The following is a 17,804-nucleotide window of genomic DNA, read 5'->3' on the forward strand; positions in this document are numbered from 1 at the left end:
ACAGATGCAGAACTCCCTTGGATGTTTACAGGGCGTTTGTTAGAGAATGTCCTATTAAGCAGTCAGGGAATGGGCAGCTGTTGTGGCCCATTGTGACAGGCCCACATCTCTAGAGAGCAATGCTGGGGTCTCGGGGCCACCTATCGTGGAGCTCCCTGGCTGCCACTCTGGATTGTCAAGCTTTCCCGCCATCTGGTCATTCAATTCCAGCCACCTGGCCATACTGAGTGGGTGGGGCTGTAAACTGTTAGTCCTCAGGGACTGGAGTCGGCTGAAGAACCACTCTTCCTGCCCTCCCTAGTCACTGATGCTGTGGGTTTGTTCTTTGTTAATCTTTTTGCTTTCTAAGGCACTGTGTTTATTGGCTATGCTCTAGTTCAGTAATGATTCCCGTATTCAGAACCAGGAAGGAATTTGACTCTAAACAGTTTGGCCCCTTTTGTTGTTTTTGCCTTCCCCATAGCAATAGTCAAATCTTTGGCAGGGAAGGCATTGGGTGGACTCCTTCTAGTCTAACATTCTACGGTGGGTGAAGTGATGCACACACCCCACCTCAGAACTGTGCGACAACAGGGTACCCTGTAAGAGTGGTCTAGTTGGAAGTCTATGTCCGAAACCAAGTCGTGTAGCAGATGGCCCATAGATGTTTCTTCACCAGCCTGGGAAACTGTGTGGGATATAAGCCCATTGCCTAAGCAAAGTCCAACCTACATTTGGAATCAATAAAGTTGTGGCTAAAATTAAAACCCAGACAATTGTCCTGTCCAGTCATTTCACCTTCACAGGTTTGGCCTTGCTCCCTCAGGAGGGGTCACGGTGAGTGGGTCCACAATAAATCAGCTGTTCATTGTGAATTCATTCTGCTTAATTTGTGGGAATATTACAAAAGGTTGCATCAAGCAAATGTAAATCTTAAATGTTCTAGTGTAATTCCAAATCATATTTCTTATTGTAAAATGTTTGTGCTTTATGAGGTGGGACTTTCTTATGCGAGAGCTCCAAATTCAATATAATAGCACATTACGCTATGCCATCATAGGGAATGAAACTTAATTTTAGCAAGATTCATTAATAAAGATAAGTTTCCATGTGTTAGGAACTCAAATCTCCTATTATCTTTGTGACTGAACAACAATTAGCTTCGTAAGTCTACATTTGAATAAAAAGCAGATAAAATGCTTTAGGAAAATCAAAGGATTTCACCTTCTGAAAATGTCAGGTAATGCTGAATAATAACAAAATTAAATAAATTCTGTATATAATATTAATATACAATATAACTGCAGGTACTTGAAACTCATTTTAATGGATTTATATATTTATGTATTTTTACAAACATTTTACTATGGGAATATTAACTTAATAAAATATCTCCTGAATTCACAAGTCATGTTACAGCTTTTATGCAGCCCTGATTTCGGCATTTGAAAGATGAAAAATTCAACATGCCCCAAATAATAACACAAGGATGCCTTTAGAGCACAAGATGCTGCACCATGTAGCTCTCCCTACCAATTACATGTAGCTCACCAACTACCACAATTACATAGGATCAGAGAGCACAGAACATATTTTCTGGTTTGAAGAGAACCTTAAATTTTGAGTGAGCAAGAGAAATGAAGCGTGTTGATGTAATTGATAGGTTATGTATGAGCTGGGGACTATACCATTCTTTCTTTTTCCCCAGATATGAATGACTGTGATAAATGCTCAGACAAAGACTATCCAAGCAAGAACCAAGATGCATGTATTCCCAAGGATATAAGCTTCTTGTCTTATGAAGAACCTTTGGGCATCAGTTTAGTCTGCTTTTCGCTTTCATTTTCTCTGATCACAACTCTGGTGCTGGGTACATTTGTGAAGCACCATGACACTCCCATAGTCATTGCAAACAACAGGAACCTCACCTACACTCTCCTCATTTCTCTCCTGCTCTGCTTCCTTTGTGCACTGCTCTTCCTGGGCCAACCAGAGAAGCTGACATGTCTCCTCCGACAAACCGCTTTTGGCATCATCTTCTCAGTGGCTGTTTCTTGTGTGTTGGCAAAAACCATCACTGTGGTTCTGGCTTTCATGGCCACCAAACCTGGATCCAGGATGAGGAGATGGGTGGGGAAGGAACTAGCCAACACCATTGTCCTTTGCTGCTCCTTTGTCCAGGCAGGGATCTGTATTGTGTGGCTAGCAACCTTTCCCCCATTTCCAGATGTAGACAGTTACTCAGTGGCTAAAGAAGTTATACTAGAATGCAATGAGGGGTCTGTGATAATGTTTTATGTTGTTCTGAGCTATATGGGCTTCCTGGCAATTATTAGTTTCATTGTTGCTTTCCTGGCCAGGAAATTACCTGACAGCTTCAATGAAGCCAAGTTCATCAGTTTCAGCATGTTGGTCTTTTGCAGTGTTTGGCTATCCTTTATTCCATCCTACCTGAGCACCAAGGGAAAATACATGGTTGCTGTGGAGATCTTCTCTATCTTAGCCTCTGGTGCTGGACTGCTGGGTTGCATCTTTTCCCCTAAATGTTATATTATTGTGTTCAGGCCTCAGCTGAACAACAGGGAGCAGCTAATAAGAAAGAAGAACTAAAAAATGAAAGAATGAAAGAAAAACTGTCCTTTGCTCATGAAAAGGGACTGCATGTATGTTTCTTTCTGTATATACAATATCACTGTTGTCCAAATCTCCTTGGCTGGAAAAAAATCACTTGGAAACTACAAAAGCACAGAAAAGCTCCTTCCTTAAAAACTACAGTTGCAACTTTCAAATCTAGATGAAAGCTACTAATTCCTACCTAGTCCACACTTTCTTCCTTTATCTACAAAAGTTAAATCAGTTTGGAATAATGAATTCAGTCTACAAAATCACAAAGAAAATTCTTTCTTAAAAACTACCTTTGGATTTTTCAATTCTAGATGGAAGCAACTAATCTTTGCAGGAGCGGGGTGAGGAACGGAAATGCCGTTTACCTTCCTGCCGGAGTGGTACCTATTTATCTACTTGCACTTTGACATGCTTTTGAACTGCTAGGTTGGCAGGAGCAGGGACCAAGCAACGGGAGCTCACCCCGTCGCGGGGATTCAAACCGCCAACCTTCTGATTGGCATGCCCTAGGCTCTGTGGTTTACCCCACAGTACCACCCGCGTCCCAATGATACCTACAAAGTGGCAAAAGAATAAGGCACGAACAGCTAGGAAGAAAAAGAACAAACACCAGAAAAACAAGCTTTGAGCTTTTTGTAGAAATAAGGGAGGATGACATGGGAGTTGAATGCATGTGAGCTGCACAGGAGCACGCAAGCTGCCAGCTAGCTTTTCAGAAGCTCTTTTTATTAGCAGAAATCAACAGTTTAGAAATAGTAGTGAAACCACCCTGAACTTAACATATTTCCAGCAAGGCACATTTCCAGCGTTAGCGATACAATTGTCAAACCAAGTGTTTCCCCCAAATGTTCCCCTGATACTTGAAAGTCTGCTTCACTCGTCACGCTCCAGCCAAGTGAAACATTAAGCAAATCTTTCTGCAAGGGAGGCAAAGGTCAGAGGGTGGGCATGGTGGCTAGACATGCTGTGGAGTGTCTTATGCTGAAGTGGAGGTGTGCCCCCATGCTGCATCTGCCATCCCCACACTTTTTTACTGCACAGTTAGGTGGGGGGGCAGGTCCAGACTTGTGTTCTGCACATTTAGTATGAAGAGTCGCAGAAATGAAGCACAAAGCTGATTTGACAGGAGTGTGTTATAGGCCTGTGGCACAGAGGCAAAAGAAAACCCATCAATTTGATTTGATGCTGAAATTATTGTGGTCACTGCCACCTTAGCATAAATCTCCAACTATGAAGGGAAGTTTTCTTTCTGCAGTTCTCTTACTGCACATAACTGTGACATTATGGGACTATGAGAACTATTGCTTCTTTTCTCTTGCATTCTGGGAAGTCTCGCTCATAATCTTTTCTCTGCTTCTGCACAAGAGTCTGAGAATGTTCTGAACAGTTCCCATTGAGTTCATGAAACAGTGTATCCTGACCTGTTCTTAATGCATTGCTGACCACATCTACGGAACGTGATTGTTGTATTCTTTCATGTTATGTTCTCTCAATATCAATCTTTAGTTATAATTTAATTAGGAGGTTTCATGCCTGTCTAGTTCCAGCTCCGTTTCCCAGTCTTTGATCTATCAGTGATAAATGCTCATATGTAATTCCCGCCTTGTACCTATGTTAACCAATCAGCAACAAGTTGCTTTGTGTTTGTATCAACCAATCAGCCACAAGCACACCTGTGGCAATGTTTGTAATATTCAATAAAAGAGAGTTCCCGGGGCTCGCCCCGGAGAGACGCCTCTCATATGACACCTACCACTCGTCTGTCGTGATTTCAACCCAACACAACTATCATCTGCTTATCTGCTTGATTCTTCCCTCTGGTTGCACTTCATACAGTTTACAAAGGATGTTCTCTTTTACTTGCTGAATCCTTTATGCGTTGTATATATTAAACATATTATACAAAAATGTTTTTGTTATTTGAATTTTTATTCCCCATTTTTCTCTCCCCTATGCCCAATAATTTGGCTTCTGTTAATTAGGATTAGTTTTAACCAGTTATTCTTCAGTCAGCCTTTATATATCCAAATTGAATTAAGATAAACCTGAACTAGAAAGGTTTTTCTAAAAAAGAAAATACCCCAAAGTGCTTCAGAGGTCCCTGTGTCAGTTTGAGATGTTTGGCAAGAACCTACTTCTGCTCAGCTGCCTCATTCCATTTCTTAATTCAGGATCTGGAAGGTGGGGGGCGGGGTTGCACACAAACTCCTAATTTCCCATGGGACAGCCACTCCCTTATTTTAACACCTTGCAGGCTTTCATTCATGATCTGTGGGCTGCATTTGGAGCATAAACAGCTGCCTTGTTGGTTCATTAACTCAGGATTGTCTAATGGAGCAGGTGCATAACTTGGCAATACTCGTGGATATGTGTTAATCATGAGAGGGCCAAATGACCTCAGTGGCTAGGAATGGCTTGTACCAGCTTCACTTGATACACCATCTATGGCTGTATATAGATTGGAATCACTTAGCTACAATACACGATGCATCATAGCAGCATCTCCCAAGTTCTTAGAAATTGCCTAATGTAAATATCTGTTTTCCATTTATGTACAAAATATCAATTTAATTAACAATCTTAGTGAATAGTTCATCTTGCATCCAGCTGATTTAAAGTATGTTGTGGAAATTCCTTTCCACGGGGGTGTTTCTATCATTGCAAAGGGATGGGTGACAGCACAAAGGGCTCACATTGAGAAACTTTGAGTTATTGTGGCATGAAAAGTAGCAAAAATATCTCAGTTTGTAAGTTTAAAAAACTGGGGCAGAGCTTACAAAAAGATACTGAATCAACTTTTCTTTCTATAAATTATGTTGGCAATAACATTTTTTCAGGAAGATCAACGCTTTCAAGAAAAAACTTGCTTTTTGGTCTAATGGTGGTACACAGTTATCTCCAGTGTCAGTCACTTAATCTTCTTATTACAGTCAATGATAAGTATTCAGTATTTCCTTCACAGCCTTATGGCTAAGATCATGCAAAACATCCAATTTGATTCATGCTGTGGGTCATTCCAATCACAATAGTCTCTTGCCATCTAACTGTTCAGAAAAGAAATATTTCCATTCCAATGTGAAAAACATGTTTACTTCAGCAATTCCCAGAGGAAATCCCCACATCTGAACAGGCGATTTCCTGATTCATTAATTCTGAAAAGCAATAATTTTAGTGCTCATCCAGCCCACTGTGGAATTTCAGTTGCCATGAACAAAACAAATAGCAAAGACACTGAAGAATATTACAAATATGTCTGCCACCATTTAGAGACAGAGGGGCTGGGGACCAAGAACAACCATCTGTTATGATCTCTGATTCTTTACACAATTGACCCTGAAGCTCAGGGCTGTGAACAGAGTGAACTGTCATTAAGGCAAGAAGTACTCATCACAGAAACTCTCAAGATTGTACTACAGCAAACAACGGAGGAATCTGTGTTCAGATCGAAGATTTACCATTCCATAGAGGATGGTAGTTTTAGTGGTCTTGCTGCTGGCTCTGTTTCCTCACATGGCACAGGAGGCCCACACCGTTAAATGCAGGGTTCAGTATCTACACCACCCACTTCACAAGTATCATCAGCCGGGAGATTTCATCATTGGTGGCATAGCTTCTCACGGTACCTTTATTTTCAGTTCAGCAAGTTTCTCTGAAGAACCCCCACCTGCATTGTCAGAAGAGCTTGCGTAAGAACTTCTGTTGTGTCTGTTTTTATTTCCATTTTGTCGTTCCATTGAGTTAAAAGGGATATCTCTGAGTAGACATGAGCAAGGATTCTGTTAATCTTCACGCAGGCTGCAGTAGCAGTTAAAATAACCAAGGGAATTTCCACAGGAAATGCAAGATGTGTTGTTGTTTTTAAAATGCATTTGTTTATTTAACTACACCATCTTTGTCCTCTTCCTTTTGATTCTTTCTCTCACTTTTTGCTGTTATCCCAACTTCCTCTTTGTTTTTTACTCATCTTGGGTTGCCTTTCTATTTCCATTCTGACAACTCTCATTTTGTGTTTCAGCAGTTATCATAGACACTCCTGAGAGCAGTTTCCCTAACAGCTACAATTTTCAGAGTTCTTTAAAAAGCGGGATTGACTATGAAATTTCTCTTGCTACCATTAACAAACAGCAGCTTCCAGGATTCTTTGTGGAAGCCATGACTCGTTAAAATGCTATCATAGCAGTATAAATGTATGGTTTTAATATGGCCTATGAAAGACTGGTCATCACATGGTTTGAAGGCTGAGCGAGGATTTGAAACTGGTTCTTACCCTAGTTCTAGTCCAATGCCCTAACCACTGTACTATATTGAATTCTGTTCCTTGCGAATGAGGCTTCCAAGCAAAAATATGTAGCTCCCTTACTTATATCAAGTCATGGAATTTGCTCTCGTAACCCAGTAATAATCTACTACTGTGGACCCAGCAGAAGGTTGTGCTGCCTGATATTTTTGTTGCTTAAGCTATGAAGTAGAACTCTTGTGACTTATGATTGGTACCATCATCATTTTCACACAGCTATCCTGCTTCTTTTATACTCCTTCTACATCTCTGTTTCAGTTAAAGGTAATTTCAACATGCCTGGTGCTAAATGATGTAGTGCAGTAAGTGTAGTAAGAATGTACTGCATTAAATGTATAGTTTAAATAGTATGACTAGATGAAAGGTATGAAATAGCTCCTTTATTCTCTCCATTTTGACAAACATTCTTTAAAAGGAATCTCATTGAGAAAGTACAGCATATGGTTTGTTCTCAAGTTGGCATTGTGTACTATTTTTTTCTTGAAGTCACCTTAAGCTAAAGACTCCCTCAGAAGACATAATATTTAAACAAGACAACTGTAATAAAATTCAAAGCATCATGGCCATTAAGCAAAAAGCAGAAGGGAATGAAAATGCAGTAAAGTGGTTTTTTTTGAGACAGGCAGCTTATTCCCTTGGAACAGTCTGTGGGATTGTAGTCTTACAGTTTTATATCCACATACAAGGGAGAAAACCTCAATAAACTCTTCCTTCTACATCTCTCAATTAAAGATCTTTTCAAGGTGCTTGGTGGTAAGAGCTGTACTGTAGTAAAATCATGTGCTTGGTTAAATGTATCGTTGTTTGAATAAAATAGCTCTTTTACTCTGTTCATTTTGACAAAGTTTCTTTAAAAAGGAATCTCACTGGGAAAGTATAGCATATGGTGTGTTCTGAAGTTGGCGTAATTTAGTAATATCATTATTTCTTTTTCTTTCTCATGCAAAAAATCCATGACAAGTTTCCAATCTTTAACAAATATTAACAATGACTTCTCTCCTATTAAACATGTTAGCTTTACTAGGCATTCTTCCATTGTTGGTAATGATGGGTCCTTCAGTCTTGCTACATATAAAAGTCTTGCAGTAATAATCATTTATTGTAATAAAGTTCAATAGCCCTTTTCTAACTATGTATCCATAAGTTCCAGCAGCAAAAGTTCTAGTTTCAATTGAAAATCAATCTTCAAAATTCTCTGCATCAAAGTATATATTTGAGTCCAATATGTTTTGGCTTTTCTACATTTCTACCAAGCATGATAAATTGTCTCTTCCCTTGGCTCATTTGGAGGGAATAGCAAGATATGAATTTCATTAGGGAAGTTTTTAATGAATAACACCAGGACAGATAGCAAAAATGTACAAAACTGGGTCGAACACATGATGGAAATGTAAAGAAAAGGAAGGGACCTTTTGTCATATGTGGTGGGAATGTATAGAAATTTTAAAGAATGGGAAATGATATGTAATGAATTGAAGAAAATGTTTAAAATGACATTTGTAAAAAAAAAAAAGCATTTTTTTTAGGGATTGTAGGACAAGACCTGCCAAGAAAAACAAAGAACTTATTCATGTATGCTACAACAGCGGCAAGAGTCTTGATAGCACAAGAATGGAAGAATGAGGAAACCCTGACAAAGGAACAGTGTGAAGAGAAATTGATGAACTACGCAGAATTGGCTAAACTGACATACCAACTGCGAGATAAGGACAACTGTGACTTCAAAGAAGAATGGGAACTTTTTACAAAGTACTTTAAAAGACAACAAAATGAATTGGACTGCTTGGCAGGTTTTGAATAAACATACACAAATTTAGTGATTGATAACATGGTAGACAGATAATATAAGGATTGAAATAATTTTATAATATGAAGAGAATAACGTGCTGAGAAATCAGAGACAGGTGATGAGGGAAGTCTCGGTGGGGAGGGTTTGATGGGGAATGGGGGGAAAGGTGGGAAATAATGGACAGGCTATGTTTTGATATATTGTTATGTTGAAATTGTTATATTTTTTTTTTAAAAAGGGAAGTTTTTAATCTTTGATGTTTTATTGAGTTTTTAATATCCTGTTGGAAGCTACCCAGAGTGGCTGGGGAGACCCAGCCAGGTGGGCGGGGTATAAGAATTATATTATTATTATTATTATTATTATTATTATTATTATTATTCATTGAAATTGTGGAATTGTGGAATTGTGATCAAGAATGCAATTGTTGTTCCAGCGTGGTGCCAAAGGGTTACCAGCACATCCTGGCCTTGGCATTTGCTGTCAAGGAGATCAATGAAAACCCTCACATCTTACCAAACGTCACCTTGGGCTTCCACATCTATGACAGCTATATCAATGCAATTAAAACATATCATGCCACAATGCTACTTTTATCTACACTGGATAAATTTCTCCCCAACTATATATGTGATACACAGAATAATCTGACAGCTGTCATTGGTAGTCTCGACTCCCAGACCTCCCTTCATGTTGCAACTATCTTGGATATTTATAAGGTTCCACAGGTAGGACACCTATGCCTGCTTCTGAGTGGAGTATGAAAATTTAATAGTGCTTTCATATTTTTTTGTTTCTTCCAGCTTGTATTATGCTGTTTGGAAACAGGAATGGGTGCATTACAAATAATCAGATTAATTATTCTTTTTGTTTCTTTCCTTTGCATGTTTTATGCAGACTGAAAGCAGTTCATTAACAAATAAAAAAGTAAACAAACCTATAACTGGAACATGGTTTTCATAGAACTAAGATTGAGCAATATGTTTTTTCACATGGAAATTCCACTTACTGTTTCTAATGCTCCTAGTTGTTGATTCTTTTTACTTTCTATATTGTTCATGGAAAGCATTCTTCAATAATTATTAGGCACCATTTAAAACTTCTTGGGGCCCATTCATACCAACCATGAACTGACAATCTGTATATATAGGCTGGGGACCCGCTTTATAAAGCAGAGCCTGGCTTTCACTGAAGCAACACCATAAAGTTCAAAAGCTAATTACCGTATTTTTTGCTCTATAAGACTCACTTTTTCCCTCCTAAGAAGTAAGGGGGAAAGTGTGTGCGTCTTATGGAGCAAATGCAGGCTGCGCAGCTAACCCAGAAGCCAGAACAGCAAGAGGGAACGCTGCTTTCGCTGCGCAGTGATCCCTCTTGCTGTTCTGGCTTCTGAGATTCAGATTTATTTTTTTTCATGTTTTCCTCCTCCAAAATCTAGGTGTGTCTTATGGTCTGGTGCGTCTTATAGAGCGAAAAATACAGTAAGTTGGTTTTATCAAAGGAGGAATTGGATGCACTGCCCATCAGGCAATTGAAAATACCGTGATAGTTTTAAACAAAAACTGGGTGGTGGCTGATGCAGATTGAGATCCTTGTGTGAATGGAGATAGTGCCTTTATCCCTTTGCTCTCCACTTCAGTACTGATCAGAATAGACTCCCCTGGATCTGCAATTTCATCATTAGTCACTCAGGTAGTACAGTTGAGAAATAAAATGTTTGCTGCTGTAAAGGATGCACTATATATATGGATGACCAAATGCAAATACCAAGTGCATTTGACCATACATAAACCTGCTATATTAATAGAGGGTGTTGTTGTTTCTCTCTCTCTCTCTCTTTTCCCAACAAATATCTCTTCAGTTCATATATGGCCCCACTCCAGTGGTGAATACTAAAATCCCAGGACTACCTTTTTACCAGATGGCCCCCCCAGAAAGCCACCAGTTTGCAGGGATTCTTTCTTTGCTTCTGCATTTCAGGTGGACGTGGATTGGGGTCGCTGTGGTTGACAATGACAATGGAGAAAGATTTATACAAAAGGTGCTCCCACTCTTTTCAAACAGAGGTATTTGTTTTGCCTTTCTGGAAAGAATACCCAAGTTTACTTATCTCGGTGAAGGATATCTCCTGATGCAACAGGGGGCTAAAATACATGATATAGTGATGGGTAGCAAAGCCAATGTTGTGGTGGCCTATGGAGAAGTTTCGACCACTATATTTTTGAGATGGCTTCCATATCTATCAATGCTTGGGAGCACGAAAACAAATACAAAAGGTAAAGTATGGATATCAACAACCCAAGTGGAGTTTATTTCCGTGGCCTTTCAGCGGGATTGGGATGCAACTATATTCAATGGTGCCATAACCTTCAGAATTCACTCCAATGATCTACCAGGATTTCATCAATACGTTGAGGGCAGAAACCCCTTCAATGCAGAAGGCGATGATTTCATTTGGGATTTCTGGCAAAATGCGTTTGGCTGTGTATTTCCCCATCGCATTCTAGATGAAGTGGTGGGGGATATCTGCACAGGAATGGAGAATTTAGAGAACCTTCCTGCATCTCTCTTTGAAATGACAGTGCAAGGTCAAACTTACAGTATTTACAATGCTGTCTTTGCCATGGCCCATGCTTTAAATGCCATATCCTTAGCAATACACAAACACTCACAAATGGTGAGCAGAGGGAGACAGAAGCTTCAGAAGCAGCAGTTTTGGCAGGTAAGGGGCAAGAAATCCATACGTTGCATGTAATATATACTAGGTGTTCAATTTCTCTAACTACTAACCATTTTGTCCTCCTCCCTGTTCTCCCTGGCATCTAGAAAAGATAGATTACCCATCATGCAAGGTACCATCCTGCTTTCTTCACTGTCTGAAAACTGAATTTTAATAATACTTTCCAGTGATATGCTTACATAATTCTGTTACAGTATGGAAAACACAGAAACTTGATTTGGGAGTCTTTCAGGTTTAGCACACTACTCCTGCTGTTTCTGAACAGTGCATATGCCAGCAATTCAGCTAATTTTTGTAGCATCCCTATTTGCAATATCTGGGTCGTAAAGGGTGATTGTATCTTCCTTCAGTCTTGTACTTCATAACTGTCCAAGTTTGCTTGATGGGACAGTACACTTTCCACATTGTACTCTACATACATACATTGTCCATGCACAGACGCAGAGAAAGACATTTATTTACTACTTTATGTACCTATTCACACACCCATCCATTTCTTTTCTTTTCTTTCCTCTCCACCTGAAACCTGTCAAACAAACACACACAGAGAGACCTTAGCCCACACCTTAACAGTGCTAATGGGGAATGGAGTATAGAGAACACTGCAGACCATGTGTGAGCCTAAAATAGGCTACATGACGCAGGTGGCGCTGTGGGTTAAACCACAGAGCCTAGGACTTGCCGATCAGAAGGTTGGCGGTTCGAATCCCTGCAACGGGGTGAGCTCCCATTGCTCAGTACCTGCTCCTGCCAACCTAGCATTTCGAAAGCACGTCAAAGTGCAAGTAGGTACTGCTCTGGCTGGAAGGTAAATGGCGTTTCCGTGCACTGCTCTAGTTCACCAGAAGCGGCTTTGTCATGCTGGCCACATGACCCGGAAGCTGTATGCCGGCTCCATCAGCAAATAAAGCGAGATGAGCGCCGCAACCACAGAGTCAGCCACAACTGGACCTAATGGTCAGGGGTCCCTTTACCTTTACCTTCTGTTGCAGGCAGCAGGGCTCCCATCTCTGCAGTAGATCTCTCTTTGAAACATTCAGATCCACCATCTTCTAAATGCTTGCCTTCTCTCTTTTCATTCTAGCTCCATCATTTTCTGAGAGGTGTCTCATTTAACAACAGTGCTGGAGACACAGTGTCCTTCAATCAGAACGGGGAGGTAATATCTACCTTGGATGTTATCAACTGGGTTATTTCCTCCAACCAGTCCTTTCATAGGGTAAAAATTGGGAGGATGGATCCTGAGGCTCCTCCAGACCAAGCCTTCACCCTTCATGAAGATGCCATAACATGGCATGGATGGTTTAATCAGGTGGAGTCACATTCTTAGCTAATTCAAAAGAGATTAATTTTTCAATGAGCAATAGTTCTGTGCTTTGATGTCTAAGATAATGTTCACTGGAGAATCAGAAAACTTACAAAATGTATTTCTCCAGGATCAAATTGTGCACACTTTCCATCTCAAAGGGATTGTGCAATCTGGTAAAATATGTATAAAATCTCCTTTGTATTCATTGTTTTAATACAGACGATGATGAATTACTCTCTGCAGAGCTGATCCACGGCTTAGTGAATTGCTGTGACAATTTAGCAACATAGGGAAGGTCTCCAGAACCTGACTGATTCCAAATGCATTATTCTCATGAATATAATGTTTCTCCTTCATTTACTGATTAGGTTCGGCCTCTTTCTGTCTGTACTGAAAATTGTCACGCAGGATCAAGGAAGAAAGTGAAGGAAGGAGAACCGTTTTGCTGCTATGATTGCATCCCATGCCCAGAGGGAAAGATTTCAAACCAGGAAGGTAAGAGAAATTCACAGAAATTTGGATCCAGATGCAGTACTTCCATTGAGTTTCCCATAAAAGGAATGGGACAAATTAAGTTATGACTAACTGGTCCACTTGCTTTCCAGGGGACCAAGTGTTACCCACTGAGGTTACTTCCAAGCAATCTCTTTATTAAGCCTTAATCCTGATTTGTTTGCTCAATGTTTACATGCCATTTGTTTGAGAAAAAACTGAAGCAGCTGTTTATTGTGTACTCATTCTGCTTAGTTTGTGGCAATATTAGAAAAGGTTCCATTAAGCCAATGTAATTTCAAACTTTGCAGTGTACTTCCCAATGACTTTCCATATTTTAAAAAGTCTGTGCTTTTTGAGGTGGGGGCTTCCTGAGCGAGAGCTCCAAATCCACTTCAGTGGCAGAATGTGAATTTGCACATATGTGATTTAATCCCACACCCAAATAATGGCAGTCTTGATGCACCCTATATATTTAGGTACCATGTAGGTCAGTGTCTCATCTTTTCCTTTGAGAGCTCTCTGACTTAATTATGTAACCAGTTACCATTGCTCTTTCACAAACATGTGATAAATTTAGCATGCCTTTCTGATCATACCTGGCTTGGCACATGATGGCATGTCATCTTAGGGAATGAAACTGTTTATTGTGTACTCATTCTGCTTAGTTTGTGGCAATATCAGAAAAGGTTGCATCAAGCCAATGTAATTTCAAACTTTGTCGTGTACTTCCCAATCACTTTCCATATTTTAAAAAGTCCTGTGCTTTTTGAGGTGGGGGCTTCTTGTGCGAGAGCACCAAATCCACTTCAATGGCAGAACGTGAATTTGCACATACAGTGGTACCTCGGGTTACATATGCTTCAGGTTACATACGCTTCAGGTTACAGACTCCACTAATCCAGAAATATTACCTCAGGTTAAGAACTTTGAACTTTGCTTCAGGATGAGAACAGAAATCGTGCAGCTGCGGCACAGCAGCGGCAGGAGGCCCTATTATCTAAAGTGGTGCTTCAGGTTAAGAACAATTTCAGGTGAAGAACAGACCTCCAGAACGAATTAAGTTCTTAACCCAAGGTACCACTGTTTGTGATTTAATCCCACACCCAAATAATGTCAGTCTTCATGCACCCTAAATATTCAGGTACCATGCATATTTAGTCAGTGCCTCATTTTTTCCTTTGAGATCTCTCCGACTTATGTAAGCAGTTACCATTGCTCTTTCACAAACATGCAATAAATTTAGCATGCCTTTCTGATCAAACCTGGCTTAGCACATGATGGCATGACATTTTAGGGAATGAAACTTAATTTTAGCAAATTTCTTCAGTAAAAATAAGTTTTTGGGTGTCAGGAATTCAAATCTGTTATTATCTTTGTGACTGGACAACAATTAGCTTTTTGAACGTTTCGGAAGTCAAACAGTCTTCTGGATCGGTAAAGGTAAAGGGACCCCTGACCATAAGGTCCAGTCGTGGCCGACTCTGGGGTTGTGGCGCTCATCTCGCTTTATTGGCCGAGGGAGCCGGCGTACAGCTTCCGGCTCATGTGGCCAGCATGACTAAACCGCTTCTGGCGAACCAGAGCAGCGCACGGAAATGCCGTTTACCTTCTCGTCGGAGCGGTAACTATTTATCTACATGCACTTTTGACGTGCTTTCGAACTGCTAATTTGGCAGGAGCAGGGACCAAGCAACGGGAACTCACCCCGTTGCGGGGATTAGAACCACCGACCTTCTGATCGGCAAGTCCTAGGCTCTGTGGTTTAACCCACAGCGCCACCTGCGTCCCCTTCTATAGGGTTTGGATTACATCCAAAACCAAGGTTCCACTATATTATCTTGGTGACTGAAGAATAATAAGTTCATAACTCTACGTTTGATTAAAAACCATATAAACTGCTTTCAGAAAATCAAAAAAATTTAATCTTACCTTCTGTATATGTCAGGTAATGCTCAATAATAAAAAAAATTGCATAGGTTTTGAATATAATATTAATATATAATATAACTGCAAGTACTTGAAAGTCATTTTTATTGAATTTATGTATTTCTACAATCATTTTACTTGGGGAATATTAACTTAACCAAAATATCTTTTGAATTCCCAAATCATGTTATAGCTTTTGAGCATCCTTCAATGTTGATGTGATTGATGGAACGTGTATGAGCTGGGGACTGTAACTTTCTTTCCCCCCAGATATGAGTGACTGTGATAAATGCTCAGACAAAGACTATCCAAGCAAGAACCAAGATGCATGTATTCCCAAGGATATAAGCTTCTTGTCTTATGAAGAACCTTTGGGCATCAGTTTAGTCTGCTTTTCGCTTTCATTTTCTCTGATCACAACTCTGGTGCTGGGTACATTTGTGAAGCACCATGACACTCCCATAGTCATTGCAAACAACAGGAACCTCACCTACACTCTCCTCATTTCTCTCCTGCTCTGCTTCCTTTGTGCACTGCTCTTCCTGGGCCAACCAAAGAAGCTGACATGTCTCCTCCGACAAACCACTTTTGGCATCATCTTCTCAGTGGCTGTTTCTTGTGTATTGGCAAAAACCATCACTGTGGTCCTGGCTTTCATGGCCACCAAACCTGGATCCCGGATGAGGAGATGGGTGGGGAAGGAACTAGCCAACACCATTGTCCTTTGCTGCTCCTTTGTCCAGGCAGGGATCTGTATTGTGTGGCTAGCAACCTTTCCCCCATTTCCAGATGTAGACAGTTACTCAGTGGCTAAAGAAATTATACTAGAATGCAATGAGGGGTCTGTGGTGATGTTTTATGTTGTTCTGAGCTATATGGGCTTCCTGGCAATTATTAGTTTCATTGTTGCTTTCCTGGCCAGGAAATTACCTGACAGCTTCAATGAAGCCAAGTTTATCAGTTTCAGCATGTTGGTCTTTTGCAGTGTTTGGCTATCCTTTATTCCATCCTACCTGAGCACCAAGGGAAAATACATGGTTGCTGTGGAGATCTTCTCTATCTTAGCCTCTGGTGCTGGACTGCTGGGTTGCATCTTTTCCCCTAAATGTTATATTATTGTGTTCAGGCCTCAGCTGAACAACAGGGAGCAGCTTATGAGGAAGAAAAACTAAAGAAAGAAAGAAAGAAAGAAAGAAAGAAAGAAAGAAAGAAAGAAAGAAAGAAAGAAAATATGCCCCTTGCTCATCAAAACGGAGTGTATGTGTGTATGTTTCTTTCTGTATATGCAGTAGAATATTTGTACATACATATTAAGCCTTCTACACATTTCACTGTTGTGCAATTCTCCTTGGCTGGAAAAAAAATCACTTGGAATCTACAAAAGCACTGAAAAGCTCCTTCCTTAAAAACTACGGTTGCATTATTCAAATCTAGATGGAAGCAACTAATCTTTCGGGGGTGGAGTGCGGAAAGGAATGGCAGGCATCAGAGCTTTGTGCAATAGGGATTTCAAAGAGCCCCATGTTGCCCTTGGGCAGTACATGCCTTTTTCTGTTGGGGAACATGTTAATACCAAATGGCCAAAATAAGCAGGACTGGAGCTGGTGAAAGATGAGGATAATCATGCTGGTTGCAAGGTTTTAGAAACTGTAGTTAACAGTTATGAATTAGTATTAAGTGTGATCTCTGCCAGTGGTTTTACTCAGGATTTTTACTATCAATAATAATCATTTTTATTTATTTATTTTCATTATTTATATTATTTATACTCCGGGGAACAAAGCATACTCTGAAGCCATGGCTTGCTATTGCTCATGGCTTGCTATTTGTACATGTGGTTTGATTTTGCCTGTGAATTCAGAACTCGGATCATTGATGGTTGCTTCCTAGCCTAATGATACCTACAAAGTCGCAAAAGAATAAGACATGAACAGCTAGGAAGAAGGAAAAAAACAAATGTCAGAAAATCAAGCTTGGATGTGGGGGGCACGTCTAGACTTGTGTTCTGCACATTTAGTATGAAAAGTCACAGAAATGAAGCACAAAGTTGTTTTGACATGAGTAAGTTGTTGGCCTGTGGCACAGAGGCAAAAGACAATCCATCAGTTTGATTTGATGCTGAAATCATTGGGGTCACTGCCTCCTGAGCATAAATCTCCAACTATTATCTGCTTATCTGCTTGATTCTTCCCTTTGGTTGCACTTTATACAGTTTGCAAAGGATGTTCTCTTTTACTTACTGAATCCTTTATGCTTTCTATGTATTAAACATATTATACAATAATGTGTTTGTTATTTGAATTTTTATTCCCCATTTTTCTCTCCCCTACGCCCAATAATTTGGCTTCTGTTAATTGGTTTAGTTTTCACTAGTTATTCTTCAGCCGGACTGTATATAACCAAACTGAATTAAGATAAACCTGAACTAGAAAGGTTTTTCTGAAAAAGAAAATGCCCCCAAGTGCTTCAGAGGTCCCTGTGTCAGTTTGAGATGTTTGGCAAGAACCTACTTCTGCTCAGCTGCCTCATTCCATTTCTTAATTCAGGATCTGGAAGGTGGGGGGCAGGGCTGCACACTCCTAATTTCCCATGGCTCACTGCTTGTCCTGGGTTAATTTGCACTCCATCTAAAGGAGCAGGTTCA

General features: G+C 40.1%; 2 protein-coding genes across 2 annotated transcripts in view; one reads left to right on the forward strand and one right to left on the reverse strand.

Moving 5' to 3' along the window:
- LOC308461606 (serine protease 33-like) overlaps positions 1-17,804 on the reverse strand; it is a 326,492-nt gene that overhangs the window by 25,382 nt on the left and 283,306 nt on the right. The window lies entirely within an intron of this gene.
- On the forward strand, positions 6,073-16,332 carry LOC308461878 (vomeronasal type-2 receptor 26-like; the record flags this gene model as incomplete). Its single annotated transcript, XM_080979046.1, has 6 exons — positions 6,073-6,290; positions 9,127-9,418; positions 10,552-11,412; positions 12,515-12,742; positions 13,108-13,234; positions 15,431-16,332. 6 exons carry the CDS (start codon positions 6,073-6,075, stop codon positions 16,330-16,332), a joined length of 2,628 nt encoding a protein of 875 aa, XP_080835172.1.

This window comes from Podarcis pityusensis (genome assembly GCF_964106645.2).
Source record: "Podarcis pityusensis genome assembly, chromosome: 13".
NCBI lineage: Eukaryota > Metazoa > Chordata > Lepidosauria > Squamata > Lacertidae > Podarcis > Podarcis pityusensis.